Source organism: Protopterus annectens, chromosome 3.part0 (genome assembly GCF_019279795.1).
Source record: "Protopterus annectens isolate FY-2018-M chromosome 3.part0, PAN1.0, whole genome shotgun sequence".
Lineage (NCBI taxonomy): Eukaryota > Metazoa > Chordata > Ceratodontiformes > Protopteridae > Protopterus > Protopterus annectens.
In genome coordinates this window covers 1,153,559,268-1,153,579,980 of record NC_056731.1, presented here as the reverse complement: position 1 = coordinate 1,153,579,980, position 20,713 = coordinate 1,153,559,268, and the positions used below count along the sequence as shown (strand labels likewise).

The 20,713-nt window shown below is 34.0% G+C and overlaps 1 protein-coding gene across 1 annotated transcript in view; it reads left to right on the top strand.

Moving 5' to 3' along the window:
• NECAB1 (N-terminal EF-hand calcium binding protein 1) overlaps positions 1-20,713 on the top strand; it is a 2,535,085-nt gene that overhangs the window by 1,988,434 nt on the left and 525,938 nt on the right. Inside the window, exon 6 of the mRNA XM_044065383.1 lies at positions 15,566-15,702. Within this exon, the coding sequence (XP_043921318.1) occupies positions 15,566-15,702 (137 nt within the window). The remainder of the gene's footprint in view (positions 1-15,565; positions 15,703-20,713) is intronic.

Sequence of the window (20,713 nt, the reverse complement as noted above, 5' to 3'; positions counted from 1 at the left end):
TCTTCTTCAAATATCCTTGGATGGGAGTACCTTACTGGGTTTCACTCAGAGTTTAATCTAGGCTATTGATCGTTTCACAGTACAATCTCAGTCTACAGGCATCCAAGTAAAGTAGTTTCTGATAAAATAAAGAGAGGCAGCATTTTCCTGAAGATATTCAAGATTCTGAATCTGGATAGGAAGCTGAAGGGCCAGATAATGGGTTTTCTTTGCAGATTTCTGATTCCTTCGCAGAGAAGAGGTCAGTTTCTGATTCTCTCTATGGGGGTTTCTCTTTCTCTGAGACCATTTCTAGAATGTGCCAATGTTTTTAGTGGAAGACCACTGTGGTTTATCAGTCCATTAGAAAATACTGAGTTGTTACAGAAGGAATTTCTAGAGCCTTTACCCATTCCTCCAGTTCTGTCAATTGTGGAGGATGTGTGTTACTGCCTGCAATTATCCTTATAGCCAGCTAGCTGCCCCTAAAAAGACAGCTAAGATATTAAAAAAAAACTCATTCTTTAAAATTTTATACCCTCTTCCCAAACATGACCATGCAGCTATAGCTTTGGTTAATCCTACTGCTGCTAAATATTTAGTTAATTCCAATCCTACTCTTTCTAATATGGATCAGAAGATTATTGATAAGTATGGGTAAAAAGTGTATGGTTTTTCAACTTTGATTTTAGGAATTTTAAATAGTCAGGCTCATATGTTAAAATTTGTTCTGACTAATTGTGAAAATATGAGGACTATTTTGTCTGAATTTTCTTCTTATGAGAAAAAAGTCTGCTTTAAATAATTTAGTTTCTTCTGTTGTACAAGTCACTACTCATTTCTTGCAATGTGTGTTTGATTCTGTTGATACTTCTTCCAGGGATATGTCTACTGGTACTATTTTAGGAGGTTTACCTGGATGTACTCTCAGAACCTCCCAGATAATGTTAAAAATCAGATTCCAAATTCTCCTTTAGATAGAGATTTAGGTTTTGGCTCCTATGCTGCTAAGGTGATCAAAAAGTGTGATGAGAGGGGTAAGTAGATACAGGAAAGCTATAAGATTTTTCAGCCCTCCTTTTTCAAATTTTCTAAGGGCGTCTCTAATCCCTCATTCAGTTTTGGCAAAACAAGCAGTCTCAACAAAATGCAGGTAAACAGATTTTTAGGAAGAAATGCCAAAGGGGTTCCAAAAAGACTTCTGGAACCTCCCAAACTCAAAGACATTCCAACTAGCCAGATTGATCATTTAAGAGACCTTGTCTCCCACTTCCTACTCTGGCAGTCCCATTTCCCTTCACGAAAGTATGAATCGCTCTGTGGCAACAGATAGTTTCAGACAAATGGGTTCTGAAGATCAGTCTTCAAGGTTGCAGATGGCAGTGAGAGGAAATTCCTCCTTTCCAGGGAGTAATACTTCACCCACCAGACCAGACTCTTTTATTTCTGTGTGTCCTTCACCACTTGTTGCCCCAGGGAGTGATAGAACCAGTTTCTGTTTACCAAGTTGGGAAAGGATTTTATTCAAGAATGTTTTTAGTTCCAAAATAAGAAAATACTTGGAGACCAGTTCTGGATCTTTCTTTCCTAAACTTGTTTGTGATAGTACTAGCCCAAGTTAAAAATTATGTCACTTTGTAAACTGTCGCCTCATCTTCTTCATTCAAGTTTCCTTGTAACACTAGATTTAAAAGATGCTTGTCATTACATCCCTTTTCATCAATATGTAATGTGTTTTGGTAACTTTCCGTTAATGGAGCAACAGCTTTTTCATATTCTGTTCTGTTTTCCTTCGATTTCAATGTTTTAGATTTGCAGGGCATCTGACTCTCCCTGTTGCTTAAACAATACCTCCCAAACCATCCCATTGTTAATTTGAATCATTTGTTTTGGACATTCCTGGATTATTTTGATTCCTGGGGAAAAGTATGTCACTTTTTATACAGTACCGATCGGAAAACTCAACAGCAATGGGGGCAGAAGAACACAACAAAGGCGTCCGGTAACTTATAGGCGAAAACGCTTTATTAATATTAGGTGCTGTCATATTTCAAAGCTAAATGACTTGAATTACCTTTAACATAGTATTCTCACCTTCGGTTTACAGGGTACACTCTTTTTCATTCTAGTCATTCTCATCCTCATTGCTCAAACATTTGAGCACAACCTATGTTATAATAAGCGGAAACATTTTAAATACCGTGCTGTAACTTATAGTCATTAAGACCAACAATTGCTGCATCATTTATTTTCTGAACCAAAAAGAAAAATGAAACTAATGCTTGCATTATTGATTTATTACTTAATCATATATTTTATGAGGAGCAGGAAAAATCTTGCGAAATCAGAGATAGTTGAGATAGGGATGATTCTTCAGCATTAGTACTGTCAGCTATGTTCATTGCAAGTGTTTATGAATGCATTCTCCTTCCGATGTATCATGAATAACCAGACTGTCCCACAGAACCACATTTAAGTGGTTAAATTACATTGTAGGCACGTTTTCATTTATTTACTTATTTTATTTATTTATTGTTTTTGGTCGTTTCAGATGACATCAAAGCCATAACTATTGCCCAGAGGAGAAAAAAAAAAACAAGATTATGGCATTGGTCAAGAGTAGAACAAAAACAAGAGATTTTGACAAAGCTGAAAATAAGGGGGGACTAACAACCAAAATTAGGGTCACTTTAAAAACATTATTTCACTTTGCTGAACAGGTTAAACAAAACAGGACTGTAAAATAAGCAGTACCGACATGTCAGACAATGAGTAGCAGTCCAACAATGAAGACGACATTAAAACCAGCTGAAAGAAAGCTGCTGCCCCATTAATGGAAAAGTACCTGTGTTTCTTAAGGTTTTGTCTGTCTGGATCACATTTTCAGCTCTTTGCCTTATTCTTTGCACTCTCCACTTCACCAAGAATGTTCAGAAAGTAAACATCTCCAGTTATAGCTCATTGCAGAATACGGGGTATCCACATTTTTTCCATATTTAGATGACGTGCTTATCTTTATAAAATCTGTTTCAACATATCAGGAGTCTCTAACTTTGGTAAGAGATCTCTTACACAAGCTGGGACTTCAGGAAAGCATTCAGAAGTCATGTTTGAGTCCTTCACACAGGATTGTGTCCCTAGGGTGTCAGCTAGACACCTCAGTTCAAAAAGCATTTTTCCTCAGTAAAAACAGATCTATATCTAGATCTATAAGTAAGCTTTTCCACTCAAACGTCAACTGCTGAGAGGCAATACTTCAGGATTTTGAATCTCATGGCATCTATGATTCTTATGATGTCCCTGGCAAGACTCCAGATGTGAAAGATACAATGGTATCTGAAGTCTCTTTGGTCCCAGCACTAAAATCCTTTGTCTTTTCAAATCTCAGTGCTGCAGATGGTCAGAAGAGAAATCACTTAGTAGAGATGACAAATATCCTTAAATCCGGGTTTCCCCCTTCTCCCTCCCTGTTCCAAAGCAGTCAGTCACCACAGACACCTTGAAATTTGCTTGTGGAGCAGTTTCAGAAGGGATGAAAGTGCAAAGTGTGTGAGACACCAAGCACAGATGCAAGCACATGATTATAAAATAGATCCTTGCCTTGATCCTGGGGACCTCTTCAAGTTGTTACAGACAATACCACAGTCATGTGGTACACCATCAAGCAAAATGGAACCAGGGCATACCCTTTTTCCAGACTAGCTAGCTTGGGCTTTAGCTTCACAGCACAATCTCATTCTGTAGGCATCCTACATTCTGTCAGAGAAAAACTGCATGGCAGACAGGCTGAGCAGGACAAAGGTAGACCCTCATGAATGGAAACTAGATTAGGTATCTTCCAAGATTTTATCTATCTGTGAGGAGTTCCTCTAGCAGACCTAGTTGCTTCCTCTCTGAGCAATCATTTGGCAAGATTCTGCTCCAGGACACCATGCAAGAAGGTCAGGAAGACAGATGTCTTTTTGTTTCCCTGCATAGGAATGTTATTGTATAAATTTCACACCTTTCCACTGATATCCAAGGTACTTCTGGAGATTCAGAAGGAATACCAAAGGCCATTGTGGTGAATCCCATCTGGTCAGAGCAACAGTTGTTTTCCTTGCTTTTGGAAATGGCCAGATGCAATTACCTCAAGCTTCCACAAAGACTAGATCTACTCACAGAAGAATAGGGGTGCATGATATAGCCCAATCCCAATCAACATCAAGTAGATGATAGGCCCTTAATTCACGTTAGGCACCTATTTACTGAAGACATGCATCAGTTACTAATGGGGGCAAGAAAGCCTGCTACTAGAAAATCATATTTTAGCAATTGGAAAATGTTTCTGAGTTGGTGCCAACAACATAACCAGCAGCAATTTAGGGCTAGTTGTTTCTGGTTTTACAGCATTTGTGTAAGTTACTATCCTATGGCCTTTCTTAGACTTCCATCAAAGTTCATTTATCAGCCATTTCAGTGGGTCTGACCATGGATCCTCCTCTTTCGATACATTCTCATGTCAAAATGTTTTTTTGAAAGGGGGGTTTGCATAAGAGGCCTCTAAGAAAACTGGCAGCACTTCCTTGGGATCTTAATTTTTTGTTAGAAAAGCTAATACTTGCTCCATTTTAACCACCTAATCTGGCTGGCTTGAGGTTCTTAGAAAAACACACAGCAGGCACAACCAATAAATGCAAAGAAAAACGTAAAACAGCGGCAAGGCAAGAAGGATAAAATATAAAATCTTTACTGACACAAATATCCAAAGCTTTGGATATTTGTGTCAGTAAAGATTTTATATTTTATCCTTCTTGCCTTGCCGCTGTTTTACGTTTTTCTTTGCATTTATGGCTTGAGGTTCTTAATATGGAAAGTATTTTTACTGATTGCCCTGACCTCTACAATAAGGGTATCTGAGTTGCAAGCCCTTATGGTGAGTTAACCTTATCTCATTTTCCCCAGTGAGAAGGTTATTTTTAGAACTAATCCTTCTTTTATGCCTAAAGTGGTGGCAGAGCTTACGTTTAAGACAAACTATCCACTTCCCCCATTTTCTTTCCTAAATCTAAAAATGTGGGAGAAAGAATAATCCATACCTTGGATGCCCACAGACAATTTGGGTACAATCTTGACAGAACTAAATCTTTCAGATCTTTGGATCATTTGTTCATTTTTTGTGAAGGTTAGAAAAAGGAACAGCTTGTAAAAACACACCATTTCCAAATGGCTGTCGAAGGCTATTACGTTTTGTTATACTCACCATAACAAAACTATCCCAGGCAGGGTCAAGGCTGATTCTACCAGGACTTTGGCTTCATATATGATATTTTGGAAGGAGTTGGATTCTAGAAGTATTCTAGAAGCTGCAACTTGGTCCTCTGTACATACTATTACAAAGAACTATACGCCTGATTACTTCTCTAGGTCTAGATCAGGCTTCTCCAGAAGGTCCAGGGCCTTTCCCCTCCACCTACCAAATGTAGTAAGCTAGGGTAATCTCCCCATGTAGCTAAGGCTACTGCAGCAGTGATTAGTATGATGAACATGAATGATCACTGCTGCAGTAGCCATTCCCTCCCTCCATCCTCCTTATTTCTTGGGGTGTTGTTTACGCCATGGTGTGAATACTTTTTTTTTTTGTTGCTTTTAGAACTGTCCTTTCAGGGCTCACCCTCTGTCTCTCCATTTATCTGTCTGCTGGCATAAAAGCTCTGAAGGGTTTGGAGCCCAAATATGTTTTTTTTTTCCAAAGCAGCTCAAGCTGATTGATAGCTTGGGCATCTAGAAAGTCCCCTGAAACTTTGGAAGCTAGTTAGCAGTTATATCCTTGGCAGGGTATAACCAATGTATCTAAGTTTACTACAGCAGTGATCATCTGAACATCTGCTGTTATGGTAAGTTTACTTACACAGCTGTACTGCATGTTGCATTGTTCTTTTTTTTTTTTTTTTTTTTAATATTTTTATTCATTTCCAAAAACAAGAAAACATGAATGCAGGTTATTTATGACAATGAAGTATTGACAAATTATTTAAAAAGGTAGGCTAAAACCTCTAAACAGATATCAAACATTAAAACCAAAATAAAGTATTTACAAGGGTGTCTATTGTTGACATATAATTGACTTTCTATACAATTGTTTCCTGATTATAATCTGCTGCAGTCATTATTCTCCAGTATTTCAGTTACTTTTTGCCATGCTACGTATAATGATGTAATTCTTTCAGTTCTTCCTTTAATAGTGTTCATTTCCAATTGCGATACTGCTGACACCATATTCATGAATTGCTTAAAAGTTGGAGAAGCTTTGGATTTCCAGTTTGATGTAATGTTCTTCCTTGCAATAGCTAGGAGAGTCCATAAGATTACATATTTTGTTCTTGGCACACAGTCGGGTACAGGTGCATTAAACAAAATAATAGATTTGGAAATCTGGAATTTATCATTGAATACCATTTGCAGAAAATAATTTATTTTATCCCAATATGGTTTAATCAAATGGCATTCGTAGAACATATGTTGCCAGTCTGCTTTTATTGATAAATCACATCTCCAGCAGCCAATATTTTTCTTCAACATAAGTTCCATTTTATGAGGGGTTACATAAGATCTGTGTATGAATTGCCATGTAAAAAGTCTCCAGTGTAATGAAAGTGATGTCTGCTTTGGAGAGAGAAGAATTAGTTTTTTATCTCTGTCATTTGGCACATGTCCATTAACTGAGCTATAATAATTCCATATTTTGTCATTATTATGCATTTTTATTTTTTTGTTTGTTTTATAAATAGATTATATGTATCCCTTTCCAGTAATGGGTTGATTCGTTAGTAATATTATATGTTCTATAAGGTTAGGAACATTTTGTCTTATTGATGGTTGCATTGTTTCTTGTTTGCTTAATACATACTGTCTTAATTCTTGTACATGTAACCACGAACTATCTTCCATATTTAATTTCTGTTTAATCTGGTCTATTGTCAGAGGTTTTCCAGAGTTTAGCAATTGATGCCAATATATTAATCCCTTTTCTTTAAGCATGTTGACTACTTCCATATTAAATGTTATTATATTACCTTGTGTGTACGCTACTGGATATAAAAGAAATGACCATGCTTTAATATCAGGATTGCTACTAATAAGATTTTGGAAAATTTTTAATGTATAAGTAATGTATTTGGAACTTATATTTTTATTCTTATGTATCATCATATATTCCTTCATCAGCCATAGAAAATTGTTTGGTATGAAATCTGTATACTTATTTGCTTCTACAAATCCTGATTTTAACCAGATTCTCTCATGAACTAGCTACCATTTTGATGTATATTTTGTATTTAGCCATAATGATATTGTTTTAGTAATGGATGAATGCAAATATATTTCTATGTCTGGTAAACCTATGCCACCTATATCCCAATCATCTAGATGATACTTCATAGCTATCCTTGTTTTTTTTTGGATACCATAGGAATCTTACCATTAAATCATTTAATTGTTTTAGGTGCGATTTAGCTGGTGGCAAAGAACAAGCTTGTATGACATAAAGAATTTTTGGAAATATGATCATTTTAATTATATAAAGCCTTTCTTCCATTGAAAAGAAGAATTTATTCCATCTTTGTATTAGATTTTTAATATTATTTAAGATCTCTTTATAATTTGTTTCAATTGTAGTATCTAGGTTGTTAGTTATTATAATTCCCAAGTATTTAATTATATTATCGGTAGAGATATATTTATGGTATTTTTATTTAGATCTTTTTATTAGTATTTATAAGCAATACATTTGTTTTGTTCTCATTAAATTTAAGACTTGAAAAGTTTTGAAAGTTTTGAATTGAGTCCCATAATGCTTTTAAACTGCTATTATTATTTTTAAGGTAATTAAAATATCATCAGCAAAAAGTTGAATTTTAAGCTCTAGGCTGTTGTCTAGTTGTATTCCTTCAATATTTTTATCCATACATATATTATTTGCTAAGGGTTCAATGACTAGCGCAAACAATAACGGAGAAAGAGGGCAGCCTTGTTTTGTGCCCTTAGTTATTTTAATAGATTTACACAGACAAGATCCCAGTTTTATATAAGCCAATGATTTTTCAAATAATGATTTTATTAACAAAGTGAAGTTGTTTGAGAAGCCATATTCTTCTAAAACTAACCACAGATAATCCCAGTTCACTGAATCAAATGCGCTATTTATGTCTAAGCTAATAACATTCATTTTGGTTTTTGCGACATTTATATAATCAATTAAGGAAAGAATTTTTTTAATGTTGTCATAAGTGTTCCTATCTTTTATAAAACCTGTTTGATCCTCCTCTATCAAAAATGGTAGTAATTGTTTTATTCGAGCAGCATGTATTGCCATAAAAATTTTATAATCTATATTAAGAAGTGAAATGGGTCTGTATGATGAACATTCACTGTGATCTTTATTTTGTTTCAGAATTGGTGATATTAATGTGTACTTCCAAGAAGGAGGAATGTCTTTACCATTTTTAACTGATGTAAAGACATTCAATAACAACAGCAAAGCCTCATTTGATAGTAATTTAAACATTTCTGGGGTGATATTATCTCTACCTGGAGCTTTGTTTAATTTTAGCTTATTTACTTCAGCTTTAAGTTCTGTCATTGTTATTTGTTTATCTATTAGTTGTACCTGCTCCTCTAATAATCTAACTTTAACATTGTTTTTGAGAAAAGCTTTCAATGCTGAATGTGTTTCTGTTTTCTCATTTTGATTATTAAGTTTATGAAAAAATAGCCTAAAAGCTTCTAGTATTCCTTCTAAATAAGATACTTTCTTTTTGGTTTCTATATTATGTATTTCCTTGATTTGATTTGTTTTAATAATCTTTTTAGTCCTATTTGCTATTCTTCGTTGGTTTTTAGGGTTCATTGAATAGTAACATAGTTAAATTTTTTCTAAGTTGATCATTGTTTTGTGGTGTAGCGTCTCTGAGTATTTTTTATTAGTATCTTCTAGTTCTTTTATTACGTTGGTGTTTCCATTTTGAATATCAAGCTTTAAATTATCTACTTTTGACTGTAATTCCATTAATTCCTTATTCCACTGTTTTTGTTTATTTTTATACCATCCCACCACTCTTCCATATAGGTATGCTTTCAATGCATCCCATATATATATTTCAGATACATCTTTTGTAAGATTGATATCTAGGAATGTCTGTGTCTCTTTAATATAAAATTCCTTAAAATCTTTGAGATTTGTTATGTAAGATGGTATTCTTGTTACTGATATCCTTCTCTTGAAACATAAGTCTATCTCAAACGTTATGGTGTTATGGTCCGAAAATGGACATGAAATTGTCTTGACTTTATTTAATTTAGAGGTTAAATTCTGTGTTATGTACACTCTATTTATTCTAGAGTATGTATTATGTCTATGGGAAAAATGTGTAAAGAATAGTGAATCTGGGATAGCATACTCATTTATGTCAACTATATTAAAAGTTTCAACAAACTCAGATAACAACTTTGTTAAAGGTGATCTCCTACGTGTAGTTTTAGTATTTGTGTCAGTTTCTTTTATAATGCAATTGAAATCTCCAGCTATGATTAAATTGCCTTTGGTATATTGTACAATGTCTTCTAAGTGTTGTTTGGCCACTCTAACACCTAGTCCTGGTATCCAATAAATATTCACTAATGTATATATCATTTCATTGATAGATATTGTCACTAGACAAAACATTCCTGAGTTGTCATGAAACGTGTTTATGATTTTAGGCATTAAAGTAGTGTTTTTCCACAAAATTGCTACTCCCCTTGGCTTCTGATTATAGGTGGAACTTACTAGTATTGTATATTTTTTATTGTTTATTTTATTTATGTCTTCCTGTGTAAGGTGTGTTTCCTGTAAAAATACTAGTTGCGCTTCACATAGCTTTAAATATCTATAAAGACTTCCCCTTTTGCAGCTATTATTTAAACCATTTACATTAAGAGATATACATTTTGCAATTGGATTTATATTAGCTTTGCTTTTATCCATATTCATATACTCGTAACAATGTGTAGATGTGTGTACATGAAGAGAATGACTTGTTCTTTCTTCTTCCAACAGTATTACAATAGATTATAGACACCCAATAAAAGTAAATTACAAGATCATAACTGAGAACAATATAAGATAAACAACCACCAAACTCCTCCATGAGAAAAAACATCTCATCCTTGAATGATCTAATCATTCAAGCGATCTATCTAAGTCTGCATTTCAGCATCCTCCCCCGGCCTCGCCATATGGTAGCTTTATAATGAAAAGTATCTTATATATCTTTTAAATATACATGTATCTGTCTTTACAGATTACTTAAATACAGTCTTTATCTATTTTTAATATTTTATAAAACACTAAGGCAACACAACTATACATATATTTAATACTTAACTATTTGGTTTTGTTTAAATTGTAAAGGAAATCTTTTATTTTAATATATCTTTCGTGTAGCAATAACGGTTATGCATCTTAAAAATAATATGCTTGCTGTCTATCTCCCTTATAGTGTGAGTGGCATTCATAGGTATCAAATTTATTGTAATGGTCTACCTATAAATATATATATATATATATATATATATGTATATATATATATATATATATATATATATATATATATATATATATATATATACATATACATACACACACACACACACACACACACATATATATATATATATATATATATATATATATATATATATACACATACATACACATATATGCATACATACATAAAAAAAATGTTAAGCATTATATGCATCAGTTAACCATGCCACAAGTTGATTAAATCAGAAAGTATCCATAACAATGAATATAACGTTACATTTGTATTGTCATTTATCAGTAATCTTATTTAATTCAAAAGTCATATTTTAGTGGTATGAATGCTACTAATTTGTTTTTGGCATTGGTATTATATAGTTTAAGACTATATTTCTTAGCAATTCCTATATATTTATTAGTGCCACTGGCATATTTCATCGCTAGTGTACCACATATGTCATATGTCAAATAGCAACTCATACTCCTTATGATATTACAGGATTTATCTGCAGTGTTATAACTGTAAGGTTGGAAAATATGAGAAGCAAAGTAGGCTTTAAATATGCTATAACACAATTGTTTGGTACTTATTACTGTCAACTCTTCTACATGCACAGGAAAAGATAACCTTATATGACCATCAACCATTTTCCTTCATTTTTCTCTTCATCCTTCTATTCTCCATTTTTAATAAATATTTGTTTCTATTGTGGCTTCTTTGAATTTAGTGAGGGTACTCCATATCATATTATAGATAATATACAACGTTCAAACAGAGGACATGCCCAATATAGAGACATATTCTCAACTCAAGTGGTCCACACCATATATTTATAACACTGCAGTCAGAAATATACTAATGAATATGCAATAACTAGCAGCTTTGCAGCATGTGTGTGTCTCTAACAAGTACACACCTATAGGATATTAAAAAGAATAGATAGCACGCTCTTGTTTCATAATTAACAAATGCACACAGCCTGGTATTTACTTTCATAGACAGAAATTAGACCTGTTACTTATATGCATATCAGGTACCAGCAGCAATATGTTAGTAAATGCCTATGCTATTCAAATCATATTTTAATGCTGATTGATATGAGATGTAGCTGACAATGGCTTTAGCGTTTGTGATGTTATATAATATATATTCGGTATTATAAGTAAAAGTATTTTGCATGTCTATTTGCAATCTAAGGTTCAAGGCTGATCAATTTAGACATACAAGACAATCTCTTTAACCTTGGTTATATAATGGGAGTTACTGTGTCTCTACACAACCATTCATTTTCAGTGAGGATGTTCAATATTAATATAACTTGCCTTTAATAAAAGCATACTTATAATTCAACAGTTCTTTCCTATATATATATATATATATATATATATATATATATATATATATATATATATAAAACAAAATCATAAGCAAGTCTGAGATTTTTTCTTGCTCATTACTGCTTAATGATTGTGCTACTTGAACAATTTAATATTTACAGAGTATTTTGATAATTAAACATCAACTCCTATTTACCCTTAAAATGCCTAATAACACATAGCTACATTCATGAACCTTAATTGACTTACTATCCTTAAGGTTGAGTACACTAGCTGCAGTGTGTTTACAAATGTGTTATATAGTTCCAGTCAAGGACTTAAATATATTAAATTTTTATAAAATTAAGTTAACTTATAGTAATTTATGTGGGTGATCTTATCAGAAAAGATTATAGTAAAGTCTGTATGTGTTAACTATTCATACAGTTTCTTCAAAGTGATATACTTCCTTTTAAGCTTTGTGTGCTGTTTATGTATACAATTCAAAATGAATAACAGATATTACAATATAATAAAATGTCATGTACGTGTTGATACCTTCTAAATTCATTAGGTACTTCAGTATACTTTTAATATTTGTTAAAACTGTAAAAGCACTTTGCCATCTCATAAATAGTGTGCTGGTTACTTTAAGTAGCTTAGGAGCTGACACCACACCCATACTGTCTTGTTTTAGTGCTGACTGTTTACTTTCATTTTGTGCTGTTAGAAGGTTTAACACACTGTAATGGATTCTAACTGAAGAGCCTTCATTCAGGGGTGGTAAAATAAGAGTTCCCAGCTCGTGACCATGGCGGGAAGACAAAAACAAAGTAAGTGAAGTTTTTAGGGCTTTTTTTAAACTGAACACCAGCTCATTAAACTTCTATTAGTTTTCTTAACATTAAGGGCAGATATACAAGCCAAACAGTTGTTTGTTTGTCAAAAAGGCACTTTTAGCATCAAAGAATAGATAATTACTTTTCAAGGCACTTTTTGACAGTTATTACTATCAGTTTTTATATATTATTATGTGTATTAAAGACATCAGTTTAGATATTTCATGCAGCTTAGTGTAAATAATATAAAAAGGAATCATGCTCATTTAAACACACCACATTAATATGTCAGTGTAAATACATCATATTCTATACTAGCAGTAAAGGGCAGGTAATTTATAAATGAACTATCTAAACATCAATTAGAGTTAGAAAAATCATGACTAAGTATTTACACTGTAATAGAGAAAGATATGTTACCTTGCTTTCTTTATGGTTGTTTCCTTTAGTTATAAAATGTCCTGCTTATTTTGTATTTATATTGTTTCAAAGACTGACACGTGTAAAGCATGAATGCTTTCAAAGAACTTTTTTGCCTTACAGAGCAAATAGAAGACAATAATGTTTGTGTTTTCCATATGTCTTTTATCGTTTTTTCTTCTTCTTGTCAGCAGTGCTCCATTCATTTTTTTCTAAGTGACGCTTAACCCCAAATTGGGAGAAATCCATTTCTTCCACATTATCCAAGGTTTTATTAGCTGAAAGATAAGAAACTGTTGCTTGCAGAGTGTCAAAAGTTTTAGGACCTTCAGTAAAAAATATTTTTATTCTTGCAGGGAACAGCAAGTGGACTTTAAGTTGTCTTTTTTTCAATTCCTTTATCAGAGGGAGACATTCTTTTCTTGCAGTTATAACTCCAGCAGAATAATCATTGTCAAATCTGATTATGTTGTCTTTGTATTTAACTGGAGAAGTTGACCATGCTGTTTTAAAAATAAGTTCCTTGTCCTGTGATGAAAAAAACTTTACTATTATTGATCTCGGATGATTTTTTGATTTGATGGTTGATGAAGCAGCTCTTAAGGATCTGTGGGCTCTTTCAATTCCATAAGAAAGAGCTTCAGGCAATTTTAAAACTTCTGGTAACCAGGTAGTAAGAAAAGTCACCATGTTATCTCCCTCTGTTTTCTCTGGTAGCCCATAGATGCGAAGGTTATTTCATCTGGACCTGTTCTCTAGATCCTCTATTTTATTTTGTAATGAAGCATTTTGTTGTGATAAAAAATGTAGCTGAAGATCTTGTTCTGAGAGTCTGCCCTCAGTATCATTTAAGGATCTCTCTATGTCACCTATTTGAGACTTCTGTTGCGTCATTATTTCTTGTAGTTACTGTATTTGTTTTGTAGATCTCTCCTCAAAAGTGTCTAGTTTGATATTCATTTTGTCAAATTTTACTGACAAGTCTTGTATAGCATTTAATAAAGACTGTATCTCCTTTTTCATCATCTGGTCCTGTGTGGTATGCTTAGAAAAGCTCATTTTCAGTAGATTCAGATACCTTCCTTCTTGTTTTTGACAGGAAAAATAATGTTTAAAGCCAAATTGTTTGCACTGTAGACTTCTAGTGATATTAGTAGAAGTAATTCAACAAAATAGGTTTGTCTACAATATCTAGTTTTTAAAAATTCCTGTCAGAAATATCTTTTGAGTGCAGAGCTGATAAAAGATGCTGCCAACCAGTCTACATCCTAGCCACGCCATGTTGCATTGTTCTGAAGAAGTAGCCATTAGAATGTTGTAAGATGGAAGCACTTAATGTATTAAATAAATTTTCTCACACCAAATATGAGGTTAAAGACATCTTCATCTCTCTGGACATTATTTTACTAATTTTGGTAAATAATCTAGAAGTGAATACATTATATGTCTGTGTACTAACATGGGGTCTGTTGTATAATCCTGTCAATAAACCTCTTATTTTTTTTCCCAAAGTAGTGTTCTTTTTTGGTGAAAAGGATGAAAATCTAAATTAAAAAATATGTTTAAGAGATTATACACCTGACGCATACAAAATTAATGTATATTTATGAAACATTTTAAGTTACGTTTTAATAATCATGTACTAATGTCTATGATATTTATTTAATGGGATTATTAGTTACATAAAAAATTGAACTGTATGTTGAAAAATATTGGTCAAACACTGATAATGTTTTACATGCATATTGTCTGATTGGGGCTCATCACTTCTTAATTTCTTTGTTCTCCATTCCTCTCCCAAAACTTTGTGCACACTTTTATTTAAAAATTGACTGTATACTTATTGACCACCTCTAAATCACACTGAGTAAGCCATTTTAAAATACCAATGTTTTTGAAAATCTTACATTTTATGCACATTTGTTTTAGCCCCTTTAAAATGATATTTGAGTCATACAATTACATAGTCTTATCATTTTGAAAAGCACAAGGATTTCATCTCACTTGTTGCCTTTTAATGTCCTTTCCATTTCTTCATCTGCGTTTCTTGCTTTGATTGTAGGAATGATTTAATCGTTGCACATGTATGGCATTCTCAGTACCATTTGTTGCATATTTGCCCTAAGCACAACTTCTCATAAAATTATTAATAAATGTACAGAGAATGGAGCTGGTATCCACTTTATCAATTCACCCAAGTGGTACACAGTTACACTACTGACCGTGCCTTTTATGTAAAACTAAACCAATATTCATCACTTTAAGTTAATGAGTTATGCATTCATGTTTATATATAAAATGTTAACTACTAGTGATACCTTTAGCATTCATTATCCATAACCAGTTTTTGTAGTGTGTAATACCTTACTATGTTAAAACATGTCTCAATCTTCAATAAGATTTGCTGTTCTTCAGAGTTGTAAATAATTTTGCTTTTTTTTTTCTTCAGGACTATCAAGAAGCATCCAACCTGGAGCAATTTGTGACTCGTTTTCTATTGAAAGAAACTGTGAATCAGCTGCAGTCTCTACAGAATTCCTTGGAGTGTGCAATGGAGACAACCGAAGAGCAAACCCGCCAAGAAAGGCAAGGCTGACATTTGACTGTGCTATTTAAACACATGCATTATATTTGTATATATAGACATGTATAAGTAAAACGTTAGTAGCTATTGTTCCATGATGGTTCATGAATCAAGCTGACACTTGTCCTTAATTAAACTAACCACTGCATTTATTCCAGTTTGTTTACTCAAAAAACATACTCCTCTGTGTTGTATTGCTCATGGCAGGGGATTGTTAACAAACTGTTAACAACATAATCTATTGATGATGCTACTGCAGAAAATATCTTAGTATGCAGGGTGTTTCTTTTACTTATTAAGCTACTCCTTTCAAGGAATTTTGTGGTTCAGAGCCAGTTTTGTAATAGAATCTGGCTGAGTATGTTTCTGAGAAGTACTTTGTCTTAGTGAAGTATGTCTTCCATTAGGAGAGTTTGCACTCTTTCTAGATTATCCTTCTATTTCAAGTACAGGAATTAAACTGACAAGCGACATTTTCGCTGCTCAAGGTTAACTTTGGCTATAGCTTCTCAGCTTCAAGAACAGAATTCATTAAGAACATCTATAATTTCCAATGGGGCTGAAGTTTTATGGCTGAACTACATTTTCTTTAATTTTCTTAAGCTAGTAATACAAAATACACGACTGTTTTGTTATATTATGACTTGTCTGCCTTGGCAAATATTTAAAGAAATTGGTGCAGTGTTTGAATCATTCATCCATTGGTATTAATGTCTCTTATCGGGAGCGCTAAAAAATCCTGAAAGCCCAAAATCTTAAGACCAAAATCCTGAAAGTTCAAAATACCGAAAACTCAAAATACTGAATCTCATAATACTGAAAACACACAGGATAGCAACACTTACTATATTCCAGCACAAGTACATACAGAAACAAATAAAAGACAAACCATATTACTCTTCTCCAAGTATAAGCGGGGGCAAGCCACCCTGCACCCCTCATGTGAGATGCTGTACCCCCCCAATCCCCCTGTTACTTAAATATATCAACTCAGAGATTGCACTTAGTGTAGTGAAGTGCAATCTTGGATTTGATACATTTAAGCACCAGGGGGTGTAGGGGGTGCAGCACCCCTCATGGTGGGTGCAGGGGGGCTTGCCCACCTGCTTATAGTTGAAAGGTAATATGTTTCTGTATGTCCTTGTGCTGGAATATAGTAAGTGTTGATATGCTGTGTGCTCTCAGTATTATGAGATTCAGTATTTTGAGATTTCCGTATTTTGAACTTTCAGGATTTTGGGCTTTCAGGATTTTGTAGCGCTCCCCTCTTATCACATTTTCTTAACGTATGCATCTCCAGATAAGTGTCTGAAATGTACATTACCATAGCAGCTTGGCTGGAAAGATTTTCTCTAATCTTCAGATCATGAATATGTTTTTTCCTGTACCCCATGCCTGACCCTCTGGAGTACCACAATTTTCTCAGCCTCCCCCATAGTGTGTTAATTATTGTGCAACTGCTTGTGCCATTGTTAACTGTTATGTGCTGACTTTGTTTCTAATTTTGTATATCATGCTGCCTCTGGCCTGAGCAGTGGCTGAAAATGTTTTTTGGAGCAGCCCATTCTAAAGCTGCTGTTGCTCATGTTACTATTAGTCTGGCTGGATTATACTATCTCATTAATTTATGCTACGTGGGATGCCTTTTGGCAAACCACATTTTATGGCAGTTAAAGTAATGGCTGCACCTTTAAGCTGTTCACTGTTTAGATAATTAGTTTAATATTTATTAAATAAACTAGTAATGATCAGTAGTGTTCATTTAAAATGTCTTTATTTCAGAGCATTGGTATGTTAGCTAATTATTAGGTATGTCTTTTTCTAACAACTGTAGGCCTTCTGACATTTGTCAGCCAAGTTCTGTTTTGATGCAATTCATTGTATATGAGCCTTTTATAATTGTGTAGCAATGGTGCTGTAAGTTAATTCCTGCTAGCTGTGTTTTGACTTTGGTTAATTATGCATGTGCATTCTACGAGACCTATAGTCTGGCTTTCAAAATGCATCATTAACCCAATACAAGAAGAGTATAATCTATGAACCTATGAACCTATGAACCTAAGTATAATCCATTCGGTCAGCTTGAATATTGCAGTTACCCATAAGTAACTGTTACCACCCTTCTGTACCAAGCCCATGTAATACCTTCAACTGACATGCACTTCAGGATATCACTGGCAACCTATATCAGGATCTCACCTTCCTTTATAAACCAGTCAAAGTTGAGCTGCCCTTGCCCCATATTTTGGCTAGGTTCAAGCCGTCACCCCCTCCCATTATTCCTTACTTGTCATCATCATATATATTATACAGTTATATCACCCTGCTCAGTTTTTTTTAATCTCACCTACCTTTTCGTTTTCCTTATACTTTAAGTCATTATTTATTTTACCATTTCTGTAGCCCTTCTTTTTGTCTTGAAGGCCTTCACAGTGGGACATATTGCCTCAAATGAAGCTTTACTAAAACCTATGCAATGGAAGAATAAGAACTTTTTCAGTATCTCTAGCATGCATGTGACTTGCCACATATCTCAAAATCCTCATAGCACTAGCAGGACATCTCTGACAAAGTGTGTACAATTGAATTTGGGAGTGATATTCACTGTCAGGCTTTCTCTAGTCTTGAGTTCAACTTGTGATGTCCCTGGAATTCACCATCATATAAAGACACACACACACACACACACACACACACACACACACACACACACACACATGCAAACATATAGGCACACAAAAACACACACAAAATACAAGAATTTGCTTGTTAGCTGTCTGTGAAGTACTTACCTTACCATTTATCAGTTCATTCTGAAGACTGCCCCTAATCAAAGTTTCAGTCTGTGTGACCTACAGATAAGATCCGATTTAAGTCCATGTGCTACACCTGCCTCAAACATGCTAAGAGCATTATCTCCAGGCCTCTTGGAATTTTGTCCAACAGGTAACCATGTTAAAGGTCTCAGAGATGACATTTGACAACGTTCATACAAGCATGCCTCTCAGTGTTCCTGATTTTGTATAATGCTTGTGATTGTGCTTTATATTTTTGCCCTGTCCCTGATAAAATGTTTGATTTTCTGGTAAATCATTAAGGATTACAGTCAGCCAATAATGCTATGTATTTACTCACTACTGAACCAAAAGCTAAGTATTAAGTCTGAATATTTATCTGAGTATCTATACATGTATGTATTTTCTTCATTATTTGGGCAAGTGGGTTAGTTCAAGGATTTTTCAGCCAAGACGCAAGCCAGAAGTAGCAAAACTTAATTATAGTAGAGAAAATGTTTTCATTTCAACAGTATATGCATGCAGAAATCATTGCTTACAATAAAAAAGGAATATAAAATCAGATGTATGTACAACATTTGTTGCAAAACACTCAAATACAAGAGATCCAACTACATATGGTTATATTTAACTTCTTTCAGTTTGTGCATAGAAGTTTCAGTTACACAGTTGAATATCTTGCATATATCTAAACCGACTGTGGTAGCAGTAATCCTAAACAAAGAATCTGTTCTCTAGGATGCACATATGCTACTCGAGTTTCTTCTTGAAAGATGAGTATTATTTGATATTTCGATTTTGTGGAAGGGTATTCTCTGCAGCTGGGGTTATTATAGATACAGACCTCTCACCTCTTGAGAGATTAACTGCTGCTCTAAGGAGACAATATGCATCCTTATTTACAAATAAAAGAGAATAGATGTGGGATCTAATACAGAGCTTCCTGTTCACTGATGGGCAGTGGCCATAGTACAATAGCTAATAAGTCAATATGCCAAACAGAAAGGAGGGACTCACTGCTACTGAAAACCAGCTTGTCTTTTGAATGGTTATGCAGTGATGTTCTCACCTTGATGGACATGAAAACATTTAGTCTAAGTAACCAAACTATAGGATCTGTCTATACACAAGTAATGTGCTGCTACCGTTATAAGGACTCAATAACCTAGATTCCAGCAGTAGGGATATGCTATAAAAATTGCATATATATATATATATATATATATATATATATGTATATATGTTTGTCCAGTTCTAGTATTAACTGCAAGAAAGACTCAGCAACACTAGAGTCTTCACTGTGTAATACCTTAAACCATAAGTAGTGGACATGCAAATGTTTAAGCTACATGGCATCTGATTGTCCATGAACCTCCACTACAGGAGGTTTAAGGAATTACTCAGTGAAGAGCCTAGTTTTGCTCAGTCTTTCTTGTAGTTTTTACTAATTTATCTGTGTAACCATTTTACCCATTGCTTGTTAGTTCTAGTATTAAGTTCTGTAAGACCGAATGACTGTAACAGTAATACGTGGTTAATGTGTGTGTTAGGTTGGGGTTTGCTCATTATACCTGTACGGCTTGGTCCTTGAGAGTAAAACCAGATGACCAAACAAATCAAGCATGAGTAAATCACAACATAACCCAGATTTGTGTATATATGTCTATAAATCACTTTTCTCCAAAATACAGACAGTTTAACCTGTTTGGTCAAATGGATGATTATTGATATGTTTTAACTTGCTTTGAGGTTGTACATTCTCCAAAGTGAGCATATTACCTTAGAAAAGGGTGTGAGGGTCTTGAGCTGCGGTAGTAAAAACTGTCACTGATCAATTGTTCATTGGAATGGATTCAGTTATACAGGTTTCCCAGAAAGTGATTTGTGGGTATAAACCATTCTCAAGTCCCACACCTTAACCATGTATAACTGCTATTGGGCAATGGCAAGCAGAAATGTTTTTTTGTTTTTCTTTTTGTTTTTTTTTTTGGGGTTTTTTTGTGTTTTAAGAAATGTAACATTTTAGTGATGCCAACATTGCAGAGAAAGTAAATCCCCAGCTTTATAGTTAGCTATGGTGTGTATTAGCTGCACACATATCCCATAGTTATTCTATAGTACGGCAGTCTAGATTTTTCCAAGCTACTTACATTCAAGGTTGCATCTTTCGTATAATGTGTGATCTCCTTCCTCTTTGCACATTTGCAGTGTTGTATAC